General features: G+C 44.7%; 1 protein-coding gene across 1 annotated transcript in view; it reads right to left on the reverse strand.

Annotated features, from left to right (window-relative positions):
* The window catches only part of LOC143012909 (calmodulin-binding transcription activator 1-like), a 226,733-nt gene that overhangs the window by 94,363 nt on the left and 106,772 nt on the right, over window positions 1-25,598 (reverse strand). The window contains exon 4 of the mRNA XM_076166248.1: window positions 1,173-1,308. Coding sequence (XP_076022363.1) covers window positions 1,173-1,308 — 136 coding nt within the window. The remainder of the gene's footprint in view (window positions 1-1,172; window positions 1,309-25,598) is intronic.

Raw genomic sequence — 25,598 nt, forward strand, 5'->3', positions numbered from 1 at the left:
AAGGACAGTGATTCGTCAAAGGATTAGGTGAATCAGATGTGGTGGTCCAGCTCTTCATGTAGACGACGTTAACACACACAGAGGACAGAGTTTTCATTTTGAATACAGATTCTTTCAAGAGAGATTAGAGTACAGTAACTTTTTGTAAATGCAGGACTGACTGTCAGACACTGTGAAGAAATATATAACAGTACAAAAGGACTCGGGGTGTGTGTAGTCCCAACAGGTTATCAGGCCGCTGCAGAAGCTCGGATGACATTGAGCTGGCTAAGCGAGGAGAGAGGCCATTTTCTTGAAATGACAAATATCTGGAGGAGTACAAACAGAGAGCAGGGCCCCTGTTGGGAGCATGCCGGAGCTTTGTCTTTGTCACGCTGTGTGACACAAACTCACACCACCACTCCCTGCGGTGTATGCTCGTGTGTTCGCATGTAGGTGTGTGTGTATACTTTCAAACGTGTGGGTGTATTAGTGTCTATGTGTGTGTGTACCTGTTTATGTGTTTTGAATAAGAGACAGAAATTCCCACCGTCATCCTCCTCACTTTTGCCTTTCTCAACTCCTGTGCCTCAAGCTAAGCCTGTGGAAGAGACCATAACCCAAACTTCAGCAAAACAGAGGATGTGGAGGGCCCTGGGTCTGACATCTGCCTGGTTTCATGTGTGGGAGTGCTGATAAATCAACCAGGGTGCCAACACTGCATTGCCACCACCTCAGGTCGAGCAGAATTGAGCCTGGGTGAGCCAAGGACAGATACAACTGGGCCTTTTATGGCAGCGGCTGGTATGAGGAGTGACTAGGAGTGAGGCGAGGGAACGCTAGCTCCACAGAACAGCTTTGAGCCAGCAAGATTAATGTAGGCTCTCTGGAGCAAAGGCAACATCCAGAGCCTTAATAAGGTACAAACAATCGGTTCCACTCCACTGCCTTCCCAGGGAAAACTATTGTTGTGCCACATTGTTTCTTGGTGCGGTTCCTTGGAGACGGGCGCCGACTGCAGCATGTGACTGTCTCCATTACAGCCAGGGGGAGAGCTCGCTGTGGACATGTGTTTGTCCGTGCCAGGGTGAAGGTTGGTTCCCCAAGCCCCACAAGCCCCGAACACCCTCCCACCCCCACCTCCTCCCCCCTGTTTACTCCCTCTTTAAGGGAAACTCGTTCCTCCCACTCACCTCAACTCCCTGCACTTTCAGCTTCATGTGATCCTCCCGCGTCGTCTTCCCGTCTTTCCTCTTCTTCCAGCAGTAGCCATCCTTTCTGTACTTCACCTTCTTCCTATTGTACAGTATCATCGACCCATTCTGTGGCCTGGATTGGACAGACGTAGAGAAAGCAAGAGACAGGGATGAGATGAGAAGAATTTTTAGTGAAAACTACAGCACAGCCTAGGGACTCATTTTACAGATGTAAAAAGAGACCCGACAAGATTGCGCAGGCAAGAAAATGCACCAGTGACTTAGATGACAAGACTTCTTTATGGTGTTTTCCAGCATTGGTATGCACAGTTTGACAACGAACAAAGCATCCTTCAGCATACATTTCTTCCGATGAGCAGTGTGTGTGTGCTGTGAGCTGTGAGCAGCTGAAGTGACACTCCTTCTCACAGAGTAAATTACATGAAGGCCATGTGTAAGCCATGGGGGCGGGTGGGGGCTTCCTTCTTTATCTCTCGTTCATCCAACTTAAATGAGTTGTGGTGTTGGAAGTCCCTGGAGGGGGGAGAGGATTTTCCCTTACACTCTATTCATAATTCATTCTCCCTCCACCAGACCACAGCCTGTAGACTCATAATGATATAATGTAACTATTTGATGATAATCTGAGTTTCCAGTACGATTTGTAACCGAGGCATTTGCAGCGCAGTGTTAAGCATTAACGGAGAGTGTATCATAAAACATTCACGACTTACCCAACAATTAGCGAAAACTTCAACATGGCTTTTGTGCCTGTGTGGGCGTGTGCAAGTAAGTGTATGTGTGTATTTTTAGTTGTGAGTATTGTGTGGTGGCTATGTATATTCGTGGATAAGCTACACTGTCCATCAGTTTCCCACACACTCGCGCACCTCTACACTATCACCCACGCACACACATTATACACACAGCTGCTATGATTTGGAGCTCTCCCAAATGAGAACAGGTTTGTTTCAGTGTTTGTAGCCTTACGGTGAATGAGTGGGAAAGCCGCCTGCCCAAGCTGCTGAGAAGGCAGTGTAACTGTTGAGGGGGGCTTAGCCATCCAGGCAGCTGGTGAGCCTTGTTAGCCTTGCGCTCACTGCTCACACGCATAAGGACAACGTGCACACACACACACACGCACACAAATATACCCATAAAACTAGAAACACCAAATCAGAGAAAAAGTCTCTTTTCTTTCTTTCTATCCGCTGTAATATTATCCAAAATATGAAAACCCTACAGTTGTTTTACATTGTTTTTGTTGCTTATTGCTACATTTTTGTTCACAAGGTTTATTTATAATGGTGCATGCATCATTTTGCAGCGCTGCCTTTGGGGGCCAGGGTGCCTGTTTATCGTGGTATCACTCATCAATCATTTCCACGGCCGGATCTCAGGGGCCATTGGAGAGGGAGGATAAGGGGGAGGCGGGGTCCCTGCAGTCCCCCCCTATGTGGCCCCTGACAACACCTTCTAATGAGAGACGCCACTCACACACAGACGTGTTTGCTCCTTGCTAGTTTCTCTTCTTCCCTTTCCTCCTATCTTCTCCTCTCACAGCCCCCTCCTCTTTCTGTCAGTCAACTAAAGCTGTGCCCCCCGGGAATCTGTTTGTCTCCTCCCTCTCTTCAACTTCAACAAACCTCTCTCTCTCTCTCTCTTTCTCTCTCTCTCTCTTTCCCTCTCTCTCTCCCTCTCTCTCTCCCTCTCTCTCTCCCTCTCGTTTCAGCTGTCTTAAGATCCCTCACCTCATCTCCCAAACCTCATTCTCTCATACTGTTTTCTCCTGACTCACCTGCCTCTCATGTTTGGTAAGTCAGTATACTCCGCAGGAAACTATTAAAAAGCCAATTTTAATGGTCAGTTTGAGGAGTATTACAACTCAACGACTGAGATAGAGTATAAATTGTGTTCTGGTTTACAACATCTGTAATGTTATCCATCCTGGTGATGCGATCATAAATGTATCTCATCAACTAAGAACTTTGCAGATCGCTGCAATCTCTAGATGCACATTTCAAGATTTGCATACTTAATGTCACTTGAAGGACTCCCATGTGAAATGCCTACATCAGCAGTTGGTATCAATCAGACATCTGAATGGATTTCTATGAAAGCCTGATCCTGATGTTTGTTTCTATATCATTCTGGGTTTTGTCCTTCAGAAGATACAAGGAGTGTGTGCTTCTTAAAATGTGGCCCTGCGTGAGACAAAAAGATGGGCGCAGATGAGATAAGGCAGAAAATCAAATGACACAGGGCTATCTGATCTCCTCCAGAGCGCTGGAAATTGGGGTGAGGCTTCGGTGTCAGAGGCTCCGTGCCGTATTTATCGTCTCGGCGCAGAAACGTATTCGCTCAGCTATTTTTGAGGGACTGTTAGGTAGATGCTATTTTCAATTCAAGGCACTTTGGACCCAGAGGAGACAGCCTAGCATGCACTCTGAAGAAACTCTGAGGCAGAGGCCGGCCTAAAAGGCACGCTGTGGTAACATAATATGAACCCTCTCCCCTCCACTGTCTTCCATTCTCTCCCCCCACTCATCTCCCACCACTGTATACTTAGTCGTTTCCATTAATCTTATCAGAATTATACATATTTATACATGAAGCGAAAATGCTAACTCCTCCGTTATCAAAGGAGAATGACAAGAGGCCCCCTGTCTCAGATGCCTAAATGTGGCAGATTAATATGGAAATTCAGGCCTCTGACAATGTGCACACAAGCTTCACAGCTGCCTTTCTGCTCTTTGGAGTTTTCAGCGATAACAAGCTTTACCCTCAGGGTGGTGTCAGGTCTTGCCCGGTCCTCAGGGAATCATTCATTTACCCAGGTAATGGCATTCGCTCAATCAGATTTGTTCATTTGAAAATATAAGGGGAGGGGGGGGACGGAGGGGGACGGGGATGGGGGTGGGGGGGGGGAGTGAAGCTGGTGACATGTTCAGCATCAGCAACAAAGTAAAAGCAAATGAAGCCTGGCCCAGAGGCAAAACATAGCTCACAGGCCTGCAGGGACAGACGCACAGAGAGGATGATATGATGTGAATCAGCAAATGGCTTAGCATGTAACTGCATACACACTCTTTTGCGGCTAATATTGTAGCTACCATAAATTCTCAAATAAAAGACGGTCATTAAATAATGGCGGGGTCTTAAATACAGGCTGTGGACAGAGGTGTATTTCTTCAAAGTAAGTACGGTGCCATACTGTTAGAACAAGAAGTACGGAGTTGTACCACTACAAACTGTAAACCAAAATTAATGTGTGGAACTACAATACACCACTTTAATTGGCATTCCGGCACATAAAGGCAAGAAATCTGTGCCAATGGATGAATTCATGTTAGCAGCGTTGTAAAGAATAAAATATTTCTGTCTCGGTGAACCCCCTTCCCCCCCCAAACCCGGCTTTATACCCATGATTGATGCTATAAAGAGAAGAGGAGAGGAGAGGAGAGGAGAGGAGGGGAAAGGAGAGGAGAGGAGGGGAGAGGAGAGGTGTAATATCAAGGCGTAGACCTTTGGAGTGGCTGGGGTTTAGTGTCTTTGAAGAATGGAGTGTGAGCTGGTTGGGGCCTGAAGTGGCTCAGGAGGGAGGTGACACCTGCTGTTCTCAATTACCCATCAGAGCCTTCGGCCATCACAGCCTTCACCCCACTGTGCAAGCAACCACAGTCTCACCTACTAATCATTCACATGCAGACACAAATACATATGACACACAAATGTGCCCGAGCACTCACACACACGCACATACATACACACACACACACACACACACACTCACAACATCCAACGATGTATTTCCCTGAAACTAGCAGTGTAACTTTCTGGTAGCCCCGTTGCCGCATCTGAGGATATCAATAACAGCAACGAGAATGACAGGACATCAATAACACACTGATGCAACTCATTACTGCGTATGTCAGTCACAGGTAACACATATGTCACAAGCATTAAAACACACTTGAGGGCACACACACACACACACACACACACACACACACACACACACACACACACACACACACACACACACACACACACACACACACACACACACACACACACACATCTGGAGGTGTCCAAGGGGGAAAAAGTTCACAAAGTTGAACTAGATCTACATGACAAGCAAACACAAACAACATGCACGGAACAAAGTTTCATGTCTTGTGTCACTAGGCGTTACAATCTCTGACACATCATTAAGGTAGTTTGGACAAACAAATCGAACCAGATCTATCGGTATATCAGATTTGAACATTCCACTAAGGTGCCATAATCAGCTTATAACAATGACTAATTATGCAGCTTTGCGAAAAAATTCTGCGTTTTGTTGAATTTGCATTGAATTGCGCGATCGGGGAATTGCGAAAAAACTGGAGGGACTGTACTGTAATGTAATTACACTTGAAGTGAGGGTGCTCTATTAGATGGCACCTCATCTATGTGCTGTCTGGGTGTGTGAGCAGAGATGTGCCTGCGCTGCGACCGGTGCTGCTATCGGGACACATCACGTGCAATTGATGAGTCGCAGATAAGCCGTTCCCTTCAGCCCTGCCACAGAATACATCAGGAAGTGGGGTGTTCGCTAAAACTACTTTAAATGTAAATCTCCCATGGCCTCGGGATTGAGATTCATCGTCTGCTCTGCTCCGAGCCCCCCGCTAGTGTTCCCATGCCGAGTCGCAGCTCGCAGTCTCACCCGCAAGAGGTGCATTCCTCTTTGACTGTCAATGAGGCCTCGCCGCTGAATCGCTGCGATTCCCAAAAAAGATGCGATGTTCAACAGATGCTGTCCCAGACTTGAGTGGCCTCAACCCTGAAGCATGTTGACTGTGTGAAGAGTTAGTTAACAAGAGAGAGTGGGAACTGCGGTGGCTTGGGCAGCTAGAACACATTCACACCCTTCTTCAAATCACATCACCCAAACCAAACATCTGCCAAAAATATGTATTAATATAAATATGACATCAGCAATGATCACCCAGCCTGTACAGAAAGGAACATAATGTTTGTTTACCCATTTTGTTCATCTCAAATATAACAGTAATGATGAGAGGGGTAGCTGGGCCCCTGGCGTTGTAATTCAGGATGGGGTGACAGATCGTGAGTCTCCTTTCTTTCTCTCTATCTATTCTGCCAGTGATTGCCAGAGAACTCAGGCCGCAGCCCACTGGCTTTCAGCACAAAACAGATGTGCCCCTCGCACTTATCTCAATGGAAAAATCACAGACAATTTACAAAGAATATAAATTACAGTTGCAGCTACACATCAGTGTCTCTGTCCCAAGAAGACCTTGTACAGAGGATAAGGTTGGCTTGGTGCGGGAGGGTGAGTGAAGTGTTAGGAGACAACATGCGGAGGAAAGGGGCGGTAGAGGAGGAGGGTTGTGCATGTCCGTGTCTCTTATCAGGTCCACAGCAGCCATGCAGAGTGAGAGGGAGGCTGGTGACCGGCGATGATGCTGTGCTGATAATGCTAAACCTGTTTCATGCACATTTCAGAGAACCTGCCATTACCGTTCAGACTTAAAGCTCTCACTTCCATCCATCGGTCAAGGCTGAGACATTATTTATACATAGGCATGTCTTACACCAGTTACATCTAAGAGTTCATTCTCTGTGTCAGCGCATACACACCGATGTACAACATACTTTAGGTGACGTTGGAATTTCAATTTCAAGACACTGGCTTTGAATACGCTTCTTATTCACTCTCAAAATGCACCGTGTCACTGAATCTGGGCATTGGTATCTAAGCACCTTTAATATATTTAAACATACAAAGAAGTTGATGACGTTCAACCGCCTGCTCAAAAGGCTTCTGCATCAAATTTGTGGCAAATGCTGTTTTCAGTCTTTACTCTGTATGCATATGCTTACTTTGGAAATGAGTGACAGTAATTCATACCACGCATCCCCTCAGCTAATCTTCACAAATCATCGGCGGTGTGCCTCAGTAGTAAAATAAAGGTGCCACGAGAATGTGAAGGCTTTTCTTAGCGTTCACGCTGTTTGCATTGTGCTTGTGTAAGTTTAAGTCCTGTGGCATTCTGTAAAGAGGATGGTTTTGTAATTTCAATAATGCATGGGCAGCAGGGAATTGCATACAGCTTTATTTTATGTCATGGGGTGAAGTTGCTGTTTTAGCAGCTTACACAAGCCGACGGTAAGAAAAAATACTAATGCAATTAAGAATAAGTCAAAATAGGCTGCAGAAAGAAAAGGTTAGGTTTTCATTACAAGCAGCAAAAGCGCAGAGCCTGTAAGAGGCCAAAAGAGAGTAGATCAAAGATTCTTACATCTCTCTGCCGGTTTCCTATTCTCAACATTCAACAAGTAATATGCCATAACTTATGCTACCGACATCTCTTAAAATAAAATAGTAAAGGCAAGTATGGAAATAGAAAGAGGGAATTGATGAGAGGAACAGAAGCAAATGAAGATCAAAATCTACATAATATAGTCAGAGCGAGGAGTGTGAACCTGTCTGCTGAGGGGAAGAAGAAGAGGGAAAATTTAAAGCAGACACTTGAGTTATTGTGTTTATCTGACAAGCACAGCAACTTATTATAAATTGGCCAGCAACTTTGTATTGATATCCTAAATAACAATATCTCTCTTTATTCACTCTGTACTAGCATCAGTGTTATAAATACACAAATTATTGTTTCAGGGATCCAACAGAGAGCTGGATAGAGAAGGACAGAAATAGGGATCAAGGACAGACTCCCCTCCCATCATGCCTCATGCCAGACCAGGCTCATGGATCACCTGGGCACGGCCCTCCCTGTTTCTCCTCTACAGCAGTCTGTGCCAACACAGTGCCATTGACCTTCTCATATCGATCCTCCTATGACAGAACACAGCTAAGGCCAGCGATCGAACCACTTATGATTAATTCACAAATCCTGTCTTGCCCACAAAAATGGAAAAGAACAAAGCGCAAGCAGTAGGGAAGACAGGGAAGAGTGAAGGATGAAGAAGCCACCGCCAAGCAATGATAAAAAAAACTCCGATTTTAAAAGTGAAACAGAACTATAGAGTTGGAACAGCTGGTTTACAAGATGAGCAAACTATAAAACACATCTTTGAGTCCTGTCACAAAGAACTTAAGCACGGGGATGATGAGAAATGGTTAAAAAGAGTGACAAAAAGTGAGGGAGTAAAAGCTATTCTTCCTTTCCGTTCTCCTTTTCCTTATTTTAGTCATGAGAATAGAGAGAGGGAGGGCGAGGGGTTGAAATTGAGCTGTAACTCTATCTGTGTGCTGGAGCGAATCAGAAAGTCTATCCCACCTTTCACCTGGGGAATCACAGCTCTCTCTGTGCCCTGTCTGGTCACCATACCAACCACAGCCAGGCATCATGGGATTAATTGGAGCCCTGGGCTCAAATATGAGGTCCAGGCACAGATAGAGAACGAGGGGAAGAAGGACAGACATCAGTCATGGTCAAGTGATCGTAGCCATGCAGATCAAATTGAATTTCAAGCATTGGTTGTTGTAGGTGTTGATACCGTCTCGAGGTAAAACTAATATACTGCGGACCACGCCACCTCTGCAGTAATGCTCAGATTGGATCCCAAGACAAAGTCCACAGTACAGGACACAATTTCTTCTATGTGTGTGTTGCAGTGTGTAGAATTTACACAACTACCATCACATTGGGATTTTCCTCTGGGACGGGGCTGAATACAGAGCAGACAGAGGGGAGACTACTGTGGCATTGCATGGTCTTGATGTCGGACAGAAAGAAAATATAAATGGAATGTCTTTGCTTGTAAAAGCTTCTGACGTTCACAAATGAACATGACTACAGGCAGAGCAAAAGACAGACATTGGAATGACAATAAAATAACATGTATAGCAGATAGGTAAGCAGCACAATTCAACCTTGGTGCTCTTCCTCAGGCAGCCTGCTGTCAGAGGAAGCATGACAAGATGCTTTCGTGCATCAAGAGATTTAATGAAGATTTTCTTTTTCATGAGAGTGGCTTTTTACTGTCTTTATTTTGTTTCTCTCTGGAGGATTTTCCCTGGTTGATAAATGGTATTGGAGGAACACCCTGGACCCACAGGTTAAGTTACTTGAGAACACATTCTATATAAGAATGACCTGGACAAGATCAGTAAGGTGAGAATAAGAGCTGATGGGACTATCAGCCCCTTATTCTCACTTTAGTGACGCTCACTTTAGTGCTGCGGCTCTGGGTCTCATTGAGGCCCTTGAAGGAAATGAGAAAACGTATGAACACTTTTTGTTTTACAGTTTTCAATAGAAAGACTTGTATGTCAGGTCTGTAGTGGATCACCAGAAAGACCAAGGCAACTGAAGTCTGTTTTCATACCACTTCATTAACAGATTTGCTGCAGCCACATTGCCTATATAAGTCACCAACCAGAACAGTGATTATATACGACCAAATGTTACACATAATAAATCAAAAAAGTTAAACCCACTTTTTTTGATTTAACACAAGGTCAATTTAAGATTGTGTATTGCATAAATATTCTCACATCAGTCAATCACCCACACAGTCAGTAAATGATGAGCCACTGTCAGGCTGCATCGTCTCCTCAGTGAAGGGGAAGTTACTGTCATGCTTGCTGGCAGGAAGACCAGTGAATTACAAAGAGTTTGCTACAAGAGTAAGAAGCAGAAAATAACAAATGCAGTGCAAAAACCCTATAGTTGATTCTAGCACGAGATGAGTGACTGAGCCTGAGAGAGATCTGTGGAGTTTGATGACATGGGTGGAAATGTTAGTCAAATGGTCCCACAGGTCCCAATGCTCTCTCACACTCTATTTCTCTGGGTATGTTTGTATATGATGACCCTTGACCTTGGCCTCTGGCATGTCTGTGATCACTCAACTCGATCTGTGATGCATCTGCTGGGGCCAGGGCCTTACACACACACTCAAACAAGTGAACACACACCAGTGACTGTGGCGAAGCAGGCGATAAGTCAACTCTGCTTCTTCTAGCTATACACACACACACACACACACACACACAAACACTGATTTTTGTCCAAACATTATCCATAATAGACTACGGTGTCCTGTTGTGTTTATCGTCTCTGATCTGCCAGCGGATTCCCATAACAATTAACATATGCACATATACACACATAGCATAAATACCATAAAAGCAGCACGCAAGGCACACCTCTAATCATGGCCACCCCTGCCTTCTCATTTTCCAAGTTCAGCACTCCACACTAAATCACATCGACACCCTCTCCTACATAAATAATTCTTTCTTTCTTTTATTCTTTCTTTCCATTAAAAAATGATAGTGATAAGCAAACTCACACAGCGCAGAAACACACAAAATAAATCCCACACAGCTTGGGGTGGACTTTAACACAGAGGCAAAATACGCTGAGCATCTAGACATTCATTCCAGGGAGGGAAGAGGTGAAACCCAATCCACACAACCATAAAATGTTTATCCAGAACATGACTTTCCCACTCTTCTCACAGCAGCGTTTACGACCTACAGCGAAAAACCGCCGGTCCAGTACTGCAGGCCCGTCACATCAGCCTAGTTGATTGACTATTCCTCCATATTTGACACACCAGTGAGTCTGCTCATCAGTCACTTCAGCAAGGAGGCAGTCAGAATTGCGCGAGAGTCAAAGCAACAGTCACAGCGTGGCGAAGAGTTGGCTCCTGGCTACATCATATACTGTAGGGCCTGAAATGAAATCTGTGTTTTATCCATCAAGCTGTTACATACAGTAAGTTTAAACAAACATTACAATCCATCAATCTCTCGTATTCCTTTCCGACTTCATATTCAGCTTTTCTTTGAACAAATAAGAAGTGTGTGTGGAATGCTCCCTGTCTGCTACCGTCATCATGGGAACAAGCTAGATGTGTAAGGAGCATTACGCCAAAGAAAAACAAGGCGCAGGTCCATGCTGGTGATCCTGAGTATGAGTGTGTAGTCCCTTGTGGTTGTTAGCACCGACTAAAAGAGGCTTGGATACAACCAGAGCTCAACGTCGTTAGAGCCTCTGACATACACACACTGTAGGGAAATATCGGTGAACACTACTGAATGGTTTATCTGCGTACATTAGTGAATGCATTTTCTCTCTGTGTCTCTAACAAAAATGGGCCAGCCAGGGTGAAACACAGGGTCGAGACACGCGGTAGGTTTTCTATATTTACAGGATGCCCCCGACTCTCGTACCCATCCATGGTCAGCTGCTCTGATCCTGCAGGAAAACGAGACACTGATCTGGCCGGTGTTGGCATTGTGATGAACTACTTTTGGATGCAATCATGTGAATTTACATCATCCCTTGACATTCAGCCTCCCACTCCACACACTATCAGGGTGAATGTGTCCGAGAAGGGTTTTGAGTGCTACGTATGCATCTGTCTGCCTGCGTGAGTGTGTGCACGTGCGTATGTGTGTACTGGAATTAAATAGCCTTCCCTGACATTTAGCCTTGCCGTCCACATGGCCGTCTCAAGTAAGAGGCAACATGGGAGTGCCAATCTTGAAACCAGAAACATATGTATTATTTCATTGTGTTGCATTGTGTGTGTGTGTGTGTGTGTGCATGCATCTATGTGTGTCTGTTTTTGTGCAACCGTGTCGGAATTGGAATATACACTTATTAAGGGGGGAGGCCTGCCACTCATGTGTCTCCAGAGGGTGTGAAGACCAGACAGGATATAGAAGACTGGGGAAAGGGGGAAAAAAAAGAAGACTGAGGGGAGAAACTGAGTGAAGCACAACTAATGAAGGAGAAGAAGGGAACGGTGAAAGTGTCAAGGCACCCATTGTATTGCTGGGCAGGAGCAGTAAAGACAAGCTCGTGGCCTCTGCAACTTTAAGATTGCCATTAAACTCTCGACTTACTCATGTTTATGGTTGGCTTTGTGTGTCAGAGGAGAAGGGGATCGTAAAGCGGGGCTTTGTCAGTCTGCCATCGATTTATTTCCTTCGTTAGGGTGATGACACCGCCTGCTTATGATGTCCTCGCACAGACTGTAATTACAGAGCACTTCTGTCTTTATTGATGTCACTTTGTTAGTTTAATTATGCTATATTGGGTTTTAGAGTCGCAGCAAGAGCAAAGCTATGATGTAGGGCAAAAATCATCAATGGAACATCCTCTTTTGAAGATGTCGGGGGCAGAGAGTTGGAAGATAATTATTTCATAGACAGTCATCTACAACAGACCGTGTGCATTACAACATGTACAAAGGCAAAGAGAAAGTAATCTGAAATTTAATGACTATTCTGTTTGTGTTATTACCAAAGTCAGAGGGAGGAGGCTGTGAATGTGATGAAGTCCTTAATGGAAATGAAACACCTGGGTTCAACCTTGAGAATGACTGTTTACGCTCCCAGTCCCCAGGTGCCGGGGGTTGACGGAGAGTTTCACAGTATGAGAACCATTAGAGTGTGTGTATGTGTCTTTATTTGTATGTGCGTGTAGGTACGCGTGTGTATGCATGCAGAGTATACAGTATATATGATAGGATGGGACCCAGGGGGAAGCAGTGCCAAGTGAAGGTGACCCTTCAGGGGAAAAAGGAGGAGGGAGAGGCCACCTGCTTCCTGGTGGTGTCGAAATGAGGGTGACAGCCATCCACCTGTCTGAGCACACACTCATTCCAGACCCCATCTGCCCACCCCCTTTGGGACATTTCCTCCCCAAGGGCCCTGTGACCCTTGCTGTCGTCCACTCAGCCAGGCCTCCTGTCTCCTATCCCCACAGCCAGCTGAAACTGCCACTTCACCTCTGACCAGGGGCCATTCTGGGCCACTGTAATACAGTACAATACACAGAGTAGCTGCAGCAGACACGGACACTTTTTGCTCTGTTTCACCTTTTCTTGTTTCAAAGTTATACAGGCCTGCGGGCCCTGTGTGCTTGGCTGTGCTATAAGTCTTCTGGCATGGCTAAGTCATCACAGGTGGCCAACAGCAAAGGCCTTTATTTGCTGCCTTTTTCCAACCCTCTGATGACTGCTTGAAAACTCATCATATTGTCCTGTAGCACAAATAATCACCAGCAAACAACAGAGCAAATTGGCAACTCAAACAATAGTCACATATAGTACACTGTCTATTTGTCACTTCTTTCTCTTTCACTCTCCCTCTGTGCATACAGTTGCCCGTGTCTTTTGCCATTGTCGAGTGGAGCACACACAGAAGTGTACTATATTCTCCTGCCGCACAATTGGCCCTGTAGATAGATTTCTTTATTCGAGAATGTCTGTCTGGGGCCAGACAGAGCCTTCTCTGTCTCCCACTGCTCAGGATGTGTGTCCTGAACCTGGGGCTGTGTTTGCTCTTTCTCTGTGGTCTTCAACCCCTTCAACTGAGTGGGGTATGTGCGGAAAAGACCCACCGGACCTCTGACTTTACTTCTTATCTCACACAGTCCTCCAGGGTTGCCAGGCCTTCTGTAGTCTACCTACAGTATGTGCAAGGGACATTCTATTCAACTAAAGCAGGGCTGTAAGACAAACTGAAAAGGAAGAGACACATGTGAGGGGACAGAGAAGAGGAGACTGAGAAGTGAGACAGAGAAGGAGAGAGGAATGAGAGGGTGGAGAAACAAAGAAGGCTTAAGATACAGAGAAACATCAAGGCTCTGCTTTGGCAAAAAACTCTCCAAATGTCTTGTAATAAAACACTGACTTGCCAAAACCTAGTGCGCCTGCAGTAATAAGGCAATTCTAATTTAGGGAATCTTGCAAAGGTTTGTAATTAAGGCAACTTGGGGCTTGGAGTAGCATCTGGGTGCTGGGTGGATATCTCTCCTCCCAGGCCATCAGAGCTCTCTGTATGTTCTGCATGATTGCCTGTTGATCTGCAGCGTATTGCTGTTACTCTGGCTGCCTCCCTGGAAAAAGACACGATGATATCTCTAGCTATTCTTGGTGGATGTCACCGGGAGAAGCTGATTAACTGCACGGATGCTCCTCTATGGAGGTGGGAGGTGTTGTGGAATTATTCAAAGCTTACATTATGTTATGGAAAATTCTATTCAAAGAAACAAGAATTACAAGGAATAAACAATAGCTCATTCTGTCAGTGTAACTTGCACACAGGGAGAACAAAGGTGAATCACAAAGAGGAGAAGCACAAGATGAAATGGTTATAGAGAACAAAGAACTTAGAAAAACAAATAGTGGGGTTTTATGTTGTCTGCATGGTGGAAGACTGTAAAACATTCAGACTGGGATATTTACCATGGTCACACTTGTTGTATGAGTGCTGATACACAGTGTCATTTCTCTGGCTACCAGCTCGCTCCCATCCTTCTGTCAATGCCAATAGTCTATTCAAACTACAGCTGCACAAAGTGATGTATCATCTATCTGATCTATCTAACTGACAACACACACACATACAATGTATATCATTTGTGCATAGTGGATATTTTTGTTATTTCTTTGGAGGGGAGGGTCTTTGCAAGCTCTACTCAATAAGAATATGAAAAGCTGTGGGTGTGGCACGCCACTTTGAAGGGACTTCTGAAATGCATCCCAAGATGAGGGAGGAGGGCTTAGTATGCCTCAAAGTACACATACACACACACACACACACACACACACACAAATAAGACGTACAATATGTATACAGCGCAGAAGATGACCCCAAAACCAGCTATGTGTGTAGCAGCAACCAAGGTAACTCAAAGCCCTACTTGGCTCTTCTGGGGATTCCTCTGGGTCACATTGTCGTGCACCATGTCATTCTACATACTGTTACATTGTGAAAACACTATTTTGTCTTTTTAAAAAGAAATCTTACACATCTGCTGCTTTAGACAGGGGTGAGCCCTCTGCACACACGCTCTGCCTTCATTAGGCAAACAGAAGCAGGCAGCTCACTGGGGGTCTGCAACAGATGCCCGAATTGTTTTGAGATTGAAGCGCAACTCAGTATATTTATTAGCATACACCTGCAGATCAACACTCATCATCAAATACAAAGAAACTCATAATGATTTTTATTACAGAAACAACTACATTATTTCCCTAAACAATAACAATAGGGCATGCTTTGGCCAAAGGCAAGACAACACTGTGATAGTCGTACTAAAGGGGGGGGGGGGGGGAGGGGGAGCAGTGATAGATCGGCGTTCTAACGGATACAAAAAGAGAGAATATGCAGGGTAAGAACAGCAGAGGAAGAAGAGGAGAGAAAGAGAGAAAAGAGAGAGTCAGGGGGTAAGGAGGAAGAAGAGGAGGAGGACGAGTAGAGGGATGGTTGGTCTCATTACTATTAGACCCTCTCTCTCCCTCAAGGCTCGGGTGACCCCCGCTCTGTGGCCGTCTGCCTCGCACACCACTAATCATTTGGTTTTAATCACCAGGATATTCTCCCCTTTTAGTCCTCCCCTTCATCCTCACCCCTCTGTCTCACCCCTCTTCCCCTTTCTTCATGCCCTACTGTGTGCCCTAGCCTTTGCCAAGGTCCAGCTAATTTCATTCTAATTGGGCTGCACATGATCTGCCTAATTGTCCTCATCCATCCGTCTATGCTGTCTCCCTGTTCCACTCGCCGTCCTCTCTGCTTTTTCACATCGGTCACTCTCTTATGCTTTCTCTCACACACTCTCCCTCTCTCTCTCTCTCTCTCAAGCATTCACAAATGTGCTTGTTTCTTCTTTCCCCACACCATGTCCTCTCTCCGCCTCATCTATCCCCCCCTCCCCCCATTTTTTTCCTCCCCATATGCCTGGGCTCCCTCCCTCTGTCTGTCTTTCACGGCGTTCATTGACATCACAGCGGTGCGAACGTTTTCCAATTTCTGTTTTCCCTCTCCTGTTGACCTCACATTCCGCCAGACAAAACAAATAGCCTTGATGCTGTCTGCCAACAGAGGGCTTCATGTGACTGCCTTGATCCGCACACAATGGCATGAAAGAGAAATGCAAGGCTGTTCAATTAGGTAAACCTGATGGCTGAAGTCTGACTTCTCCTGCTCCCGTTTTTTGATGCGGGAGCGGGAACACACACCTTGCACGTCAAATGACACTGAAAAAAAATTAGTGCGCTGCATGAAGAACAAAGGGTGATGAAATGCCCGCTGGCCAAAAAAGCACAGAGAATGAAAACAACAGACTGCTGAACAGAAACTAGTTGTCCTTCAAATAGACTTGTAGGAGGACAGTGGCAGAGCAGATGATCTTCCTCAGATCTGACACAGAAGGTACAGAGAGTGGCGAGTGAATGCCTGGGAGGTGATGATGACCATGTCCATTCCTGAATTCATAGTTTTTCTAAGAAGTAAGCTTTCTCGTTGCGCTTCTCATCTTGGCTACCTTTACCCGTCAGGCCAAGCAAAAAAGGAAGAAGCAAATGGGAATCCCTGCATTACAATCACACGCTACAAATCCTCTACTTTTCTTTTCTCCTCTGGATCAACAGCTCCAATAAATTTTCATTACACCTGTGTGAAGCGCTTCAAATAGAGCCACAGAAGCAGAAACTAATTACTTTCTAATTTATTGACTAATGGCCACAGCCCTGGGAGACAGCTGCAATTGTTCTAACAGTCCTGCTGCTCCGACTGCACTCAGGTCCACTTTAGATTCATAACCAAAATAATTTATCATTACAAGCACATTAAATTGAACCGTATAGACCATAACAGTGGTAATTTATATCATTTTGTTGTTAGGAATGCTTTTCCCTTCCCTGTCTGAAAAGCATGCAGTCTTTGCTATGGGTTCTTACGTAGACGGCAGGTTGACTTTGCTCTTCTAAGGACTCTTTGATTTGTGGCTCATTCAACCTTTTTTTTTTTGAAGAAGTAAAAATGCAATCAAGCATTATCTTAAGCTTCAGCATGATTTAGAGGAGTTTTCTCCTGCAGAACATGATGTAAATATGAATAGCAGATGAGATAGCTCCATTCTGATGTGAGGTGCATTTTCTGGAATAGTTTAAATTCAACCAGGCCTGAGACAGCTCGGGCAGAGTCAGTGCTGCTAATATAATGATTTGGAGCAATTGCTTTCATGCCATAATGCATAATGCTTTCTTGATGGGAACAATGCCTACCAGGATGTCAATGCCCCTATCAACAAGACACAAATGGTCACCCAGTGGTTTGATAACAGCATGATAACAACATTAGCCATGTGTCAAGGCTGTCTTAATCACTGCAGAGAAAGCCATTTGTGCATTTATGGCATATTCTGAAACGCAGTACGACTATGGCATTTTCCAATTCTGTTATTAAGATGGAAGGCCCATAGGATCACAGAAATTGATTATGTAAGCAGTGATTAGCACTGACCTTGCCCTCTATGAGGTGAGTGATCTGAAACAATGCCAGCAAAAACACCCCATGTCTGTAGCCAGAGAGAAGTGAATAAAATATGATAGAATAGAATATTACTGTACATAATGAAACACTGAGCCCAAACTGCACTGGCCATGAATTGAAAGATGTAATTAATGCATAATGAATTACCACAACACTGAGAGATAACCGATGGAATTGCTTCTTTATGCTGTTTTTCTGCATGTGCAACCTTATCTGCAAAAAACTAAACATCCTTGCCTCAAGGTTTAGGAGTTTGGCCAGATTTCAGTAGCGAGACTATCAGATCTACGGGAGGAATTCCAAACTCCCACTGCAACAAGCCCATCCAACTACATTGATAGCACCAACATTGCACATTTTGTATTACTAGGAGCTCAGATGATGGTGGTGTGGGCCTGAGGGAGGGTCTGAACAGCAGTAGTCAGTCCCTATGGGAGACAACCTCCATCCCACACCTCCCTGTACAGGGACACCCCAACTGCTCCCACACAAAGACATTTCTCATGTACTAGTTAACTTGAGAAACCACACACACACACACACACACACACACACATAAGTGTTGCCAGTGACTTCTTCTCACGCACTGTGTACATGTAGTAAAACCTGAAATCATGAAACATAGGATTTATCAATCTGTTGATGACTTGGCCTTACAATAAAGTCTTCAGTCAGAGGGACTATAGACTAAGCAACACACAGACCCACTAGATAACTTGTGCTTGTGTCCATAGGAACAATATGAAAATGAAACGTCAGTGAGACTCACGAACGTAGGAACTAGGGTTTGCAGCACCGGTGGCAATGCAGCCAGATATGTTTTATTCTGTTTTTATATGATCATAAATTATATGTTTTATGTATATATGCACACCCAAACTTAGAAAAGAAGTTACCTAGCGAAGTGATAAATGTATGGGCATATACACTTATGGAACTCGCCACCATCTCTCACTCTCTCCTCTTCAGATGGTCAAGCTTTCAGAGGCTGATCAATAGAATCCAGCCTCAAATACAGAGAGGAGAGGTGGGTGTGGATTGATGGGTGCGTGTGAGGGGTGTCCCCTAGGAGAGACAGTAAGGACATTGAGAATAAAACAAGACTCGGGAACGTCCATATACACACACCCCGTCCTATATTCCCTTGCCAAGCACTGACGTAAACCTCCACTTTAAGACACAGCCCACCTAATGGAGCATAGCCTGGCACGATATGCGAGTGCGTGCGTGCGCGTGCAAGGGTGTGTGTGTGTTTGCAAGTGTGTGTGGACGTTTGTGTGAAATATTGTTGGCCTGAGAGAGTTTACCCAGTACAGCAGAGGCAAGGGAAGGACACCACAGCACAGCGGAACATACACAAAGTCAGACACAATAGCCTTTAAATCAAAAGCAATCTCTGCTTCTGGCAATTCATATACGGACAGATGCTCTCATACACGCATGTACCTATACAGTCCATACACTGCAATACTATTATGCTACTTTAACACTGTGGAAGGAAATGTGGGAGAAAATGAATGACATTCCAACAGTACATCCTCTCCAAATCTGAACAAAATGTGTCAGCAGTGGGAGTATAAAATCTCTGAATGAGAGTTTTTTGGCATAGAAGATATGGAAGGAAATCAATTTCAGGGCCAAGCGTGGTGCCAAGGACGTCCAGAAGGGCATAGCTCTGTTGATCTGTTCATATCAATTTGCTCCCTGGTGCAGATGGAGAATGCCACAGTGTGCAGCGCTGCATCTTTAAGGAATATCTCCCTGATAACGGTGCCATAAAACACATCATTTTACAGTCAAACCATCTCTGTCGCAAATGCACTTGGAGCGGAAGCCATTTTCAAGCAACATAAAGTTTAACATGGCGCTACATCTGCCGAGCCACTAGCTTCTACGCTACATGGGAGTGGGCAATTTAATTAGAGAACAGAGAACAGCATTGTGTGACACGCTGTATCAAGTCCCACCCACTTAACAGGATCTCACCTGGATCATTCTTGACAGAGGAGAACAAGTGACACCCAGGTGCAGTACAGGTGGCACCGACTTTGATCCTGTTGATGAGCCTGGACCAGCTTGTATCCAGGCAACACTGTTATCAGTCACATTTCTTTCCATTTCTTTTCTATTTCATATGTGTATAAAATATTAGGTTTGCCCTGCATGATGGTGCTAAACATCATGAATATTTAAGATATAGATGTACTTAATGCCCATAATAATGTTGTTAATATAACAGATAATACATTTTGCTGAGTGTACAATATGCTATACAAACACAATACACAATTTGTGATTAAGCTGACCATCTTGTCTTTATGGAATCAAATATTTATCCATTTCTAATGCACATTTCCTACATAATACATTAAGATAATAAGCCCATTCAAGGGGAATAGAAATTATTCTGAAATATATAGAAAAAGGGAGGCATGAGCTGCTCTGACAGTCCTTAGAGGACCTAGAAGTAACTTTTCCACCGTTGAAATAACTTTTTAAATAAGTTTGTAATGAAGCCTCCCTCCACTGAGCATTTCAACTACCTGAGTGACAAAGCAACCAGATCACTAATGTGCCCTGATTCAGACAGTATAGATTACAGATTGTCAAGGGCAGGACTTTGATTTCTGCCGTGACCATTTGAAGGCAGGCTTCCAACATAAAATTAATGGATCAATAGTGATGGAGGGATGAAATTTGTGAGAGACCTTGCCACTTTCTGCTGTGAATTACCACGCACAACTGGGATCACTGTGCTCTCTAGACCCTTACTAAGAGCCCAATGATCTATTAACAGCCCTAAGAGCCGAAGTGCAAAGTGCTCAGACTGCTCCACAAAGCATTACTACAAACACACATTCACACACCACAGATGACTTGTTGGATGTGTTAAAAAACGTTTTGACGCTGAAATGATCTCACATGTCAGAAAATGTCAGGAAAAACTGTGAACTACAATTAGAGTACAGCTGTGACAATCCAGAGAGTGTGTGTGTGTGTGAGCTTAGCCGGGCAGTGACAGAAGGGCAAAAGTTCATTTTAAATGTTCAGGCAATCAATGCGTTTGCTTTAATTACTTTGTTGATTTGTTGAAGTATTTACTTGGAAAAAGTCCTGTGTCACATTTTCTGCTGTGATAATGGGGGTCCGGGGAGGGGGGGTGGAAGGTTGGGTTGAGTGCCTTTTAAATGGCTCACCCTCTGTTCCTGAACCCAGCGCTCAGTATGCCTGCCCGCCCATCCCCAGGTTTCTTTCGCTGGGTGTGACGGTAATGAGGCCCTCCTGTAGCGTCGCGCTCTGCTCCTCTGTTGGTGCAGAAAAGCGCACCCCTGCCACGTCCTGACATTCTGACAGATAGGAGCCTCCGAAAGCATATGGCCAACATGGCACTGCTTCCGACGCCCTCCAAACTGTCGTGAGGCTCAGGCTTAATGAGAGCTAGAGAGATGAGCTCATGTCCTACACACAGAAGACATTAGTCATCACATTTTCCTCATCTGCTTCAGATCATCCAGAAAACAAGAAAAACTGTTACTGCATGTAGGATGTCAGGAGATAGCGTGAATTTGCAGGTCTACAGAGGAAGGTCATGTCGTTTACCATGGCAGGGTCAAACAGGAAGTTGTTGAGATGCTGCACCAGACAAAATATTCTTGCTGATATGTAAAACATAAAAATGTTGCCGGTTGCCAGAACGAGCGGTTGACCTGGCCGTCTACAGTTTCTGACGTATGTCCCAACATGGAGTCAAGTGGCGGACAGTCGGGGCAGAAACAGAGGCTGACATTTCTAACCGAGGTGGGTGGGAGTGAGTGATGGCGTGTTGGGCTAGTAAGTGGCCTCTCTCCCTGTCAACTGTCAATGCTGTGAGTATCCAGAAGCTGAAGTCCACAGTGACTAGACGTGATTTTAGATAAGGTGCCCATCCAGCCGTGCCCTCAACATGGCCTTCCTCTAGCCCAGACTCCCCTGCCAATCTCCTTCTCTCTCTCTCTGTCTGGCATGTTATCCCTGACCGTCTAGACACCGCCCAGCACGCAATCCCTTACACAGCCAACCCAGGCTGTTCTCAGTTTGGCTGTTTTCTCTCTGCTGAGTGGCTGGCTTGAGGGCTATGAGGGCTACTAGATAGGACTGAACAATGCCAGGCAAGTCTATTCCACTCTTACCCATTTGGTGAAAGCCTGAGACAATCCTGCTCAGCATTGCGTTTCAACCCTCCTATGAGAGTAACATGAAATTGTCACAATTCAAGACTTGACTAAAACTTATCAGACCCTCTTGAGGGTCGACCGAGTGAGGTGTGAACAATTGAAATGAGGTTATCAGTGCCAGTCATTCATTGATGTAGACACACTTCTCAAATACAAAACCAACAATTGGAAGCACTTCAGCGACTTTTTGTATGCAGAGAAGCAAATTAATGAGAACAACAGCCAAGGCCAGAATCAATTATGTAGCGGAAATCATCGGGAAAATGCAGCTCTGTTGGTGGCACTGAAACCACCTGATTCTGCGGCTTTGGCTGTCAAGAAAAATAAAAATAAAAATAGCTCGTCCATTTCAGAGAATCTGGGCACATGCACCACATATTTCTGTACAAAAAAAGTTAATTTCATTCCATTTCTATTGTCTTGTGTCAATCAGTTGGTGTGTGGACATCACACACACTTCCAAACCCTAAGTCAAAACCCATCATCCCTGACATTTTGCAGCACATAGCGATAGAGTTTGCGATGCGTCGTGACTTTCCTATGCACAGAGCCAGAGCTTTACACACATGACTGATCTCTATTAAATTACATGGATTAAATCAGAGATCCTTAATTAGGCCCCAATAAAAGCGTCATGTGGCTTTTAAAACCTCTGAGCGTGCCATGATTGGATAAAAATGTGAAAACATACTAAATGAAATTGGTTTACTGCTGAGTATGCTCCCCATGACTCTTGAGTGGAGCAGCAAAGCAGGGTGGAATAAAGAGAGAAATGAGTGAGAGCAACAGAGAGGAAGAGAGAGGGAGGGAGTCTCAGGGCGAGTCACACCTCTTTGCCTCAGAAAAGCCCTGAAAATTCCATGTGTGACCTGAGGGAGAGAGCTTTAAAGAGTCAGCCTAAGATGATATGATACAGAATTTGACTGCTGTGGAGCAATGGGCTTACTCAAGCTGCCACATACCACACTGAGTGCTACAAGGAATGGAGCAAGGCTAACAGAGAAAGACGGACCAATCCTTGCATGCATAATATTGAACTCAATCCTACCGCACACATCTGGGACATGCTTCTGAAAATCATAGTGTGCTTCTTCCGTTCACCTCTGGACCCCTGCCTCTCCTTTTAAGTGCTTTCGACTCATGATAACCCTAATGCTCAGTGTTGCTCAGTGAGTTCAATGTTTGTTTTTAGAAAAATGAAAGGCAATTAAAAGTAATACTGGGATGGGGGATCATTTTTGGAATTGCTGGAGAATTAGCCTCCATACAGACATTAAGGAGAAGAGGAGGCAGAGTAAACAGTCTCCTCGGAAATGTTACTGGTGACAGCGAGTTGCACTGCATGGAACTGCTAACACCGATGCATGTAAAGACACGGAGCACACATACAGTGCAGAGGGACTACAAATTCTTTTCTTGTTAAACATTAGCTTGCTTTGTTATTTTTTTTAGATTATCAGGATTAAAAAATTGCAGATTCACCAGTACAACACAAATAAGTAAACAGTGAGCACACACACAAGAAAAACAGCCCCCGACCTCCTTCCTTCTGACAGCCAACCCACTCATGTCCTAATTGTGGGTGGTGAAAAAAAATATCAAGCAAAATTTCAATTTTGCGGCAAGGTAACGCAATGTTATCTTTAACTGATTGGTTGATCTGAGAGGTGTGTCTGAGCGATGCTGAAAAGGACAAAAAGTGTGCTGCAACTGCTGATGATTTTGGAAGAGCAGGCTGAGACAAATACCCTTTGTTTGGCTTTAAATGTTTAATCTTATGTATGTATGTATATATACTGTATGTGTGTGTTGGTATACAGTACTATGTGTGCATTGTGGAAGTATGCTGAGTACTTAAGACGGACAGAGAGACAAAGGGAGGGAAACAGAGCGAGAGAGGGAGAGAGGGAGAGAATATTAAGGCTTTGGCTCAGAACAGACCACCCTGTCTCCTCAAAATGATTCTCTGTGCCAGATGACACCAGAACGGTAGGTGGTACCCTCTCGTCATTACGTTTCACTTTTATCCCATTGGCCCTTTGCCTCTCCATTTTCACATCATTTATAGCTCTATTTTCTCTCTCTTTCACTCCCTCTTCTTATTCTACTTTAAACTTTCTAAAGGAGTTGGATTGAATGGTGAAGGGTGCGGCAATTCTTGTTGTTTCTCCAACTAAACCTACGCGCTATTTTAATTGGTTAGGCTGTAAAATATGTAATGAGATCTCCGTTGAAGGTAAGCACTGGTGAAGGATTAGTAGTACTGGTAGGTCACATCCATCATGCCACGTCTGCATATCAGCAGCTCGTCCAACAAATCACACACACTCACTGGAGACACATTTAAACAGGCTTTTGAATGATTTGGCATTTGATTCCTTTTAATCAAAGGGGCCATCAGTCAACTGAGTAAAGCCCCCTGCTACTGTGCCCCATCACCCACCCCAAGCTTCAAAAGGAGCAGCTGAAGAAGAGCCAGTGACTGGTGGTTGGCTGTGTTTTGTCTGCTGTGTCGTCTCTAGGCCGAACACTGTTCCTGCTGTTGGGAAGGCTGCATTGGAGTGGAGCCATGCCAACCTTTGCAGCAGCCTTCTATTCACCTGTCTGTTTTTGTCTCTCCCCCACTCTCTCACTGTCTATATGTCTGTCGCTTCCCCCCTCTCTTTCAGGCACAAAACCAAGGCGCACATTAGGTGCTGGTGCTGCATATTTTGATGCCTGGCTGTCACCGTATCATTGTCTGGTGACATAAAGCGCAGTAAAGCACTGAGCAGTGATGAAGTGGAGAGGTTTTAAACCTGCACTCACTGGCACATTTCTTGCCTTTCAACCAATGTCATTTGGAGAGTGTCATCATCCCACTGTGAAACTAGCCTCCTCCCAACCCCCCTCTCTCCACCTAAAACATTGAAAGGAGAGAGAGAGAGAGAGAGAGAGAGAGAGAGAGAGAGAGAGAGAGAGAGAGAGAGAGAGAGAGAGAGAGAGAGAGAGAGAGAGAGAGAGAGAGAGAGAGAGAGAGAGAGAGAGAGAGAGAGAGAGAGAGAGAGAGAGAGAGAGAGAGAGAGAGAGAGAGAGAGAGAGAGAGACTGCTCCTTGGCAGGACTTATTCCATTATTCCGCTGGAGGCTTGATTAGACAGAGGGGGTAATTTACGAGCCACTTCATTGCCAATTCAACGGGCACATCACCTGTAAATAATTGAAACCCTTCATGTCCATTCCAACATAATCATATCACTATCATGTTAATGTATCCAGCAATGCTTTCCTTTGGGTCAGGCACAGGGCTATTTTAAATCTTGGCTAACCTGTCCCCATAACTCTCTCCAGCACCACCCTCAAGCAAACAGAAAAAATGAAGATGAAGGACTGCATTGAGGAGTGATGAAAAATTGAAACTACAGTAAACGAATACAAGATTTCCCAGCAAGGCAGCAGCAGGGTAGGGGAAGGAGGGCAGCTCTTTGGCACTGGCTTGTTAATTATCTTTGCCTATGATGCAGATAAGGGAGATTCATCACCCTCTTATTTATTTATCTCTCTCACAATTCTATCAGTCAAGTAATGATGTGAAGAGGCTGTGAGGGTTGGACGGTGGTAGCAATTACACTGAGTTGCGATGAGGAGCACAGGAGAGAAATCAAACTCTGCTTTGAATTGGAGGGAATCGCACTAGGCACCTCAGAACATGGAGGGAATTGTCTTTCTAAAGTGGTTCTTTTAATACCATTACGCCATTGTTAAAAAGAAAAGAAAAAACTTGGATTGACAGTTATTTTCCTTCTGTTATGAATATTAATTATCCAATCAGAAATGGTTCTCACCTTTCCTTCTACGCACTCTCCTCAACTGCACATGACAAAAAAGCCCTGAATAATTT

Source organism: Genypterus blacodes, unplaced genomic scaffold (genome assembly GCF_046128005.1).
Source record: "Genypterus blacodes isolate CSIRO-AG114 ecotype Tasmania unplaced genomic scaffold, CSIRO-AGI_Gbla_v1 ptg000156l_1, whole genome shotgun sequence".
Lineage (NCBI taxonomy): Eukaryota > Metazoa > Chordata > Actinopteri > Ophidiiformes > Ophidiidae > Genypterus > Genypterus blacodes.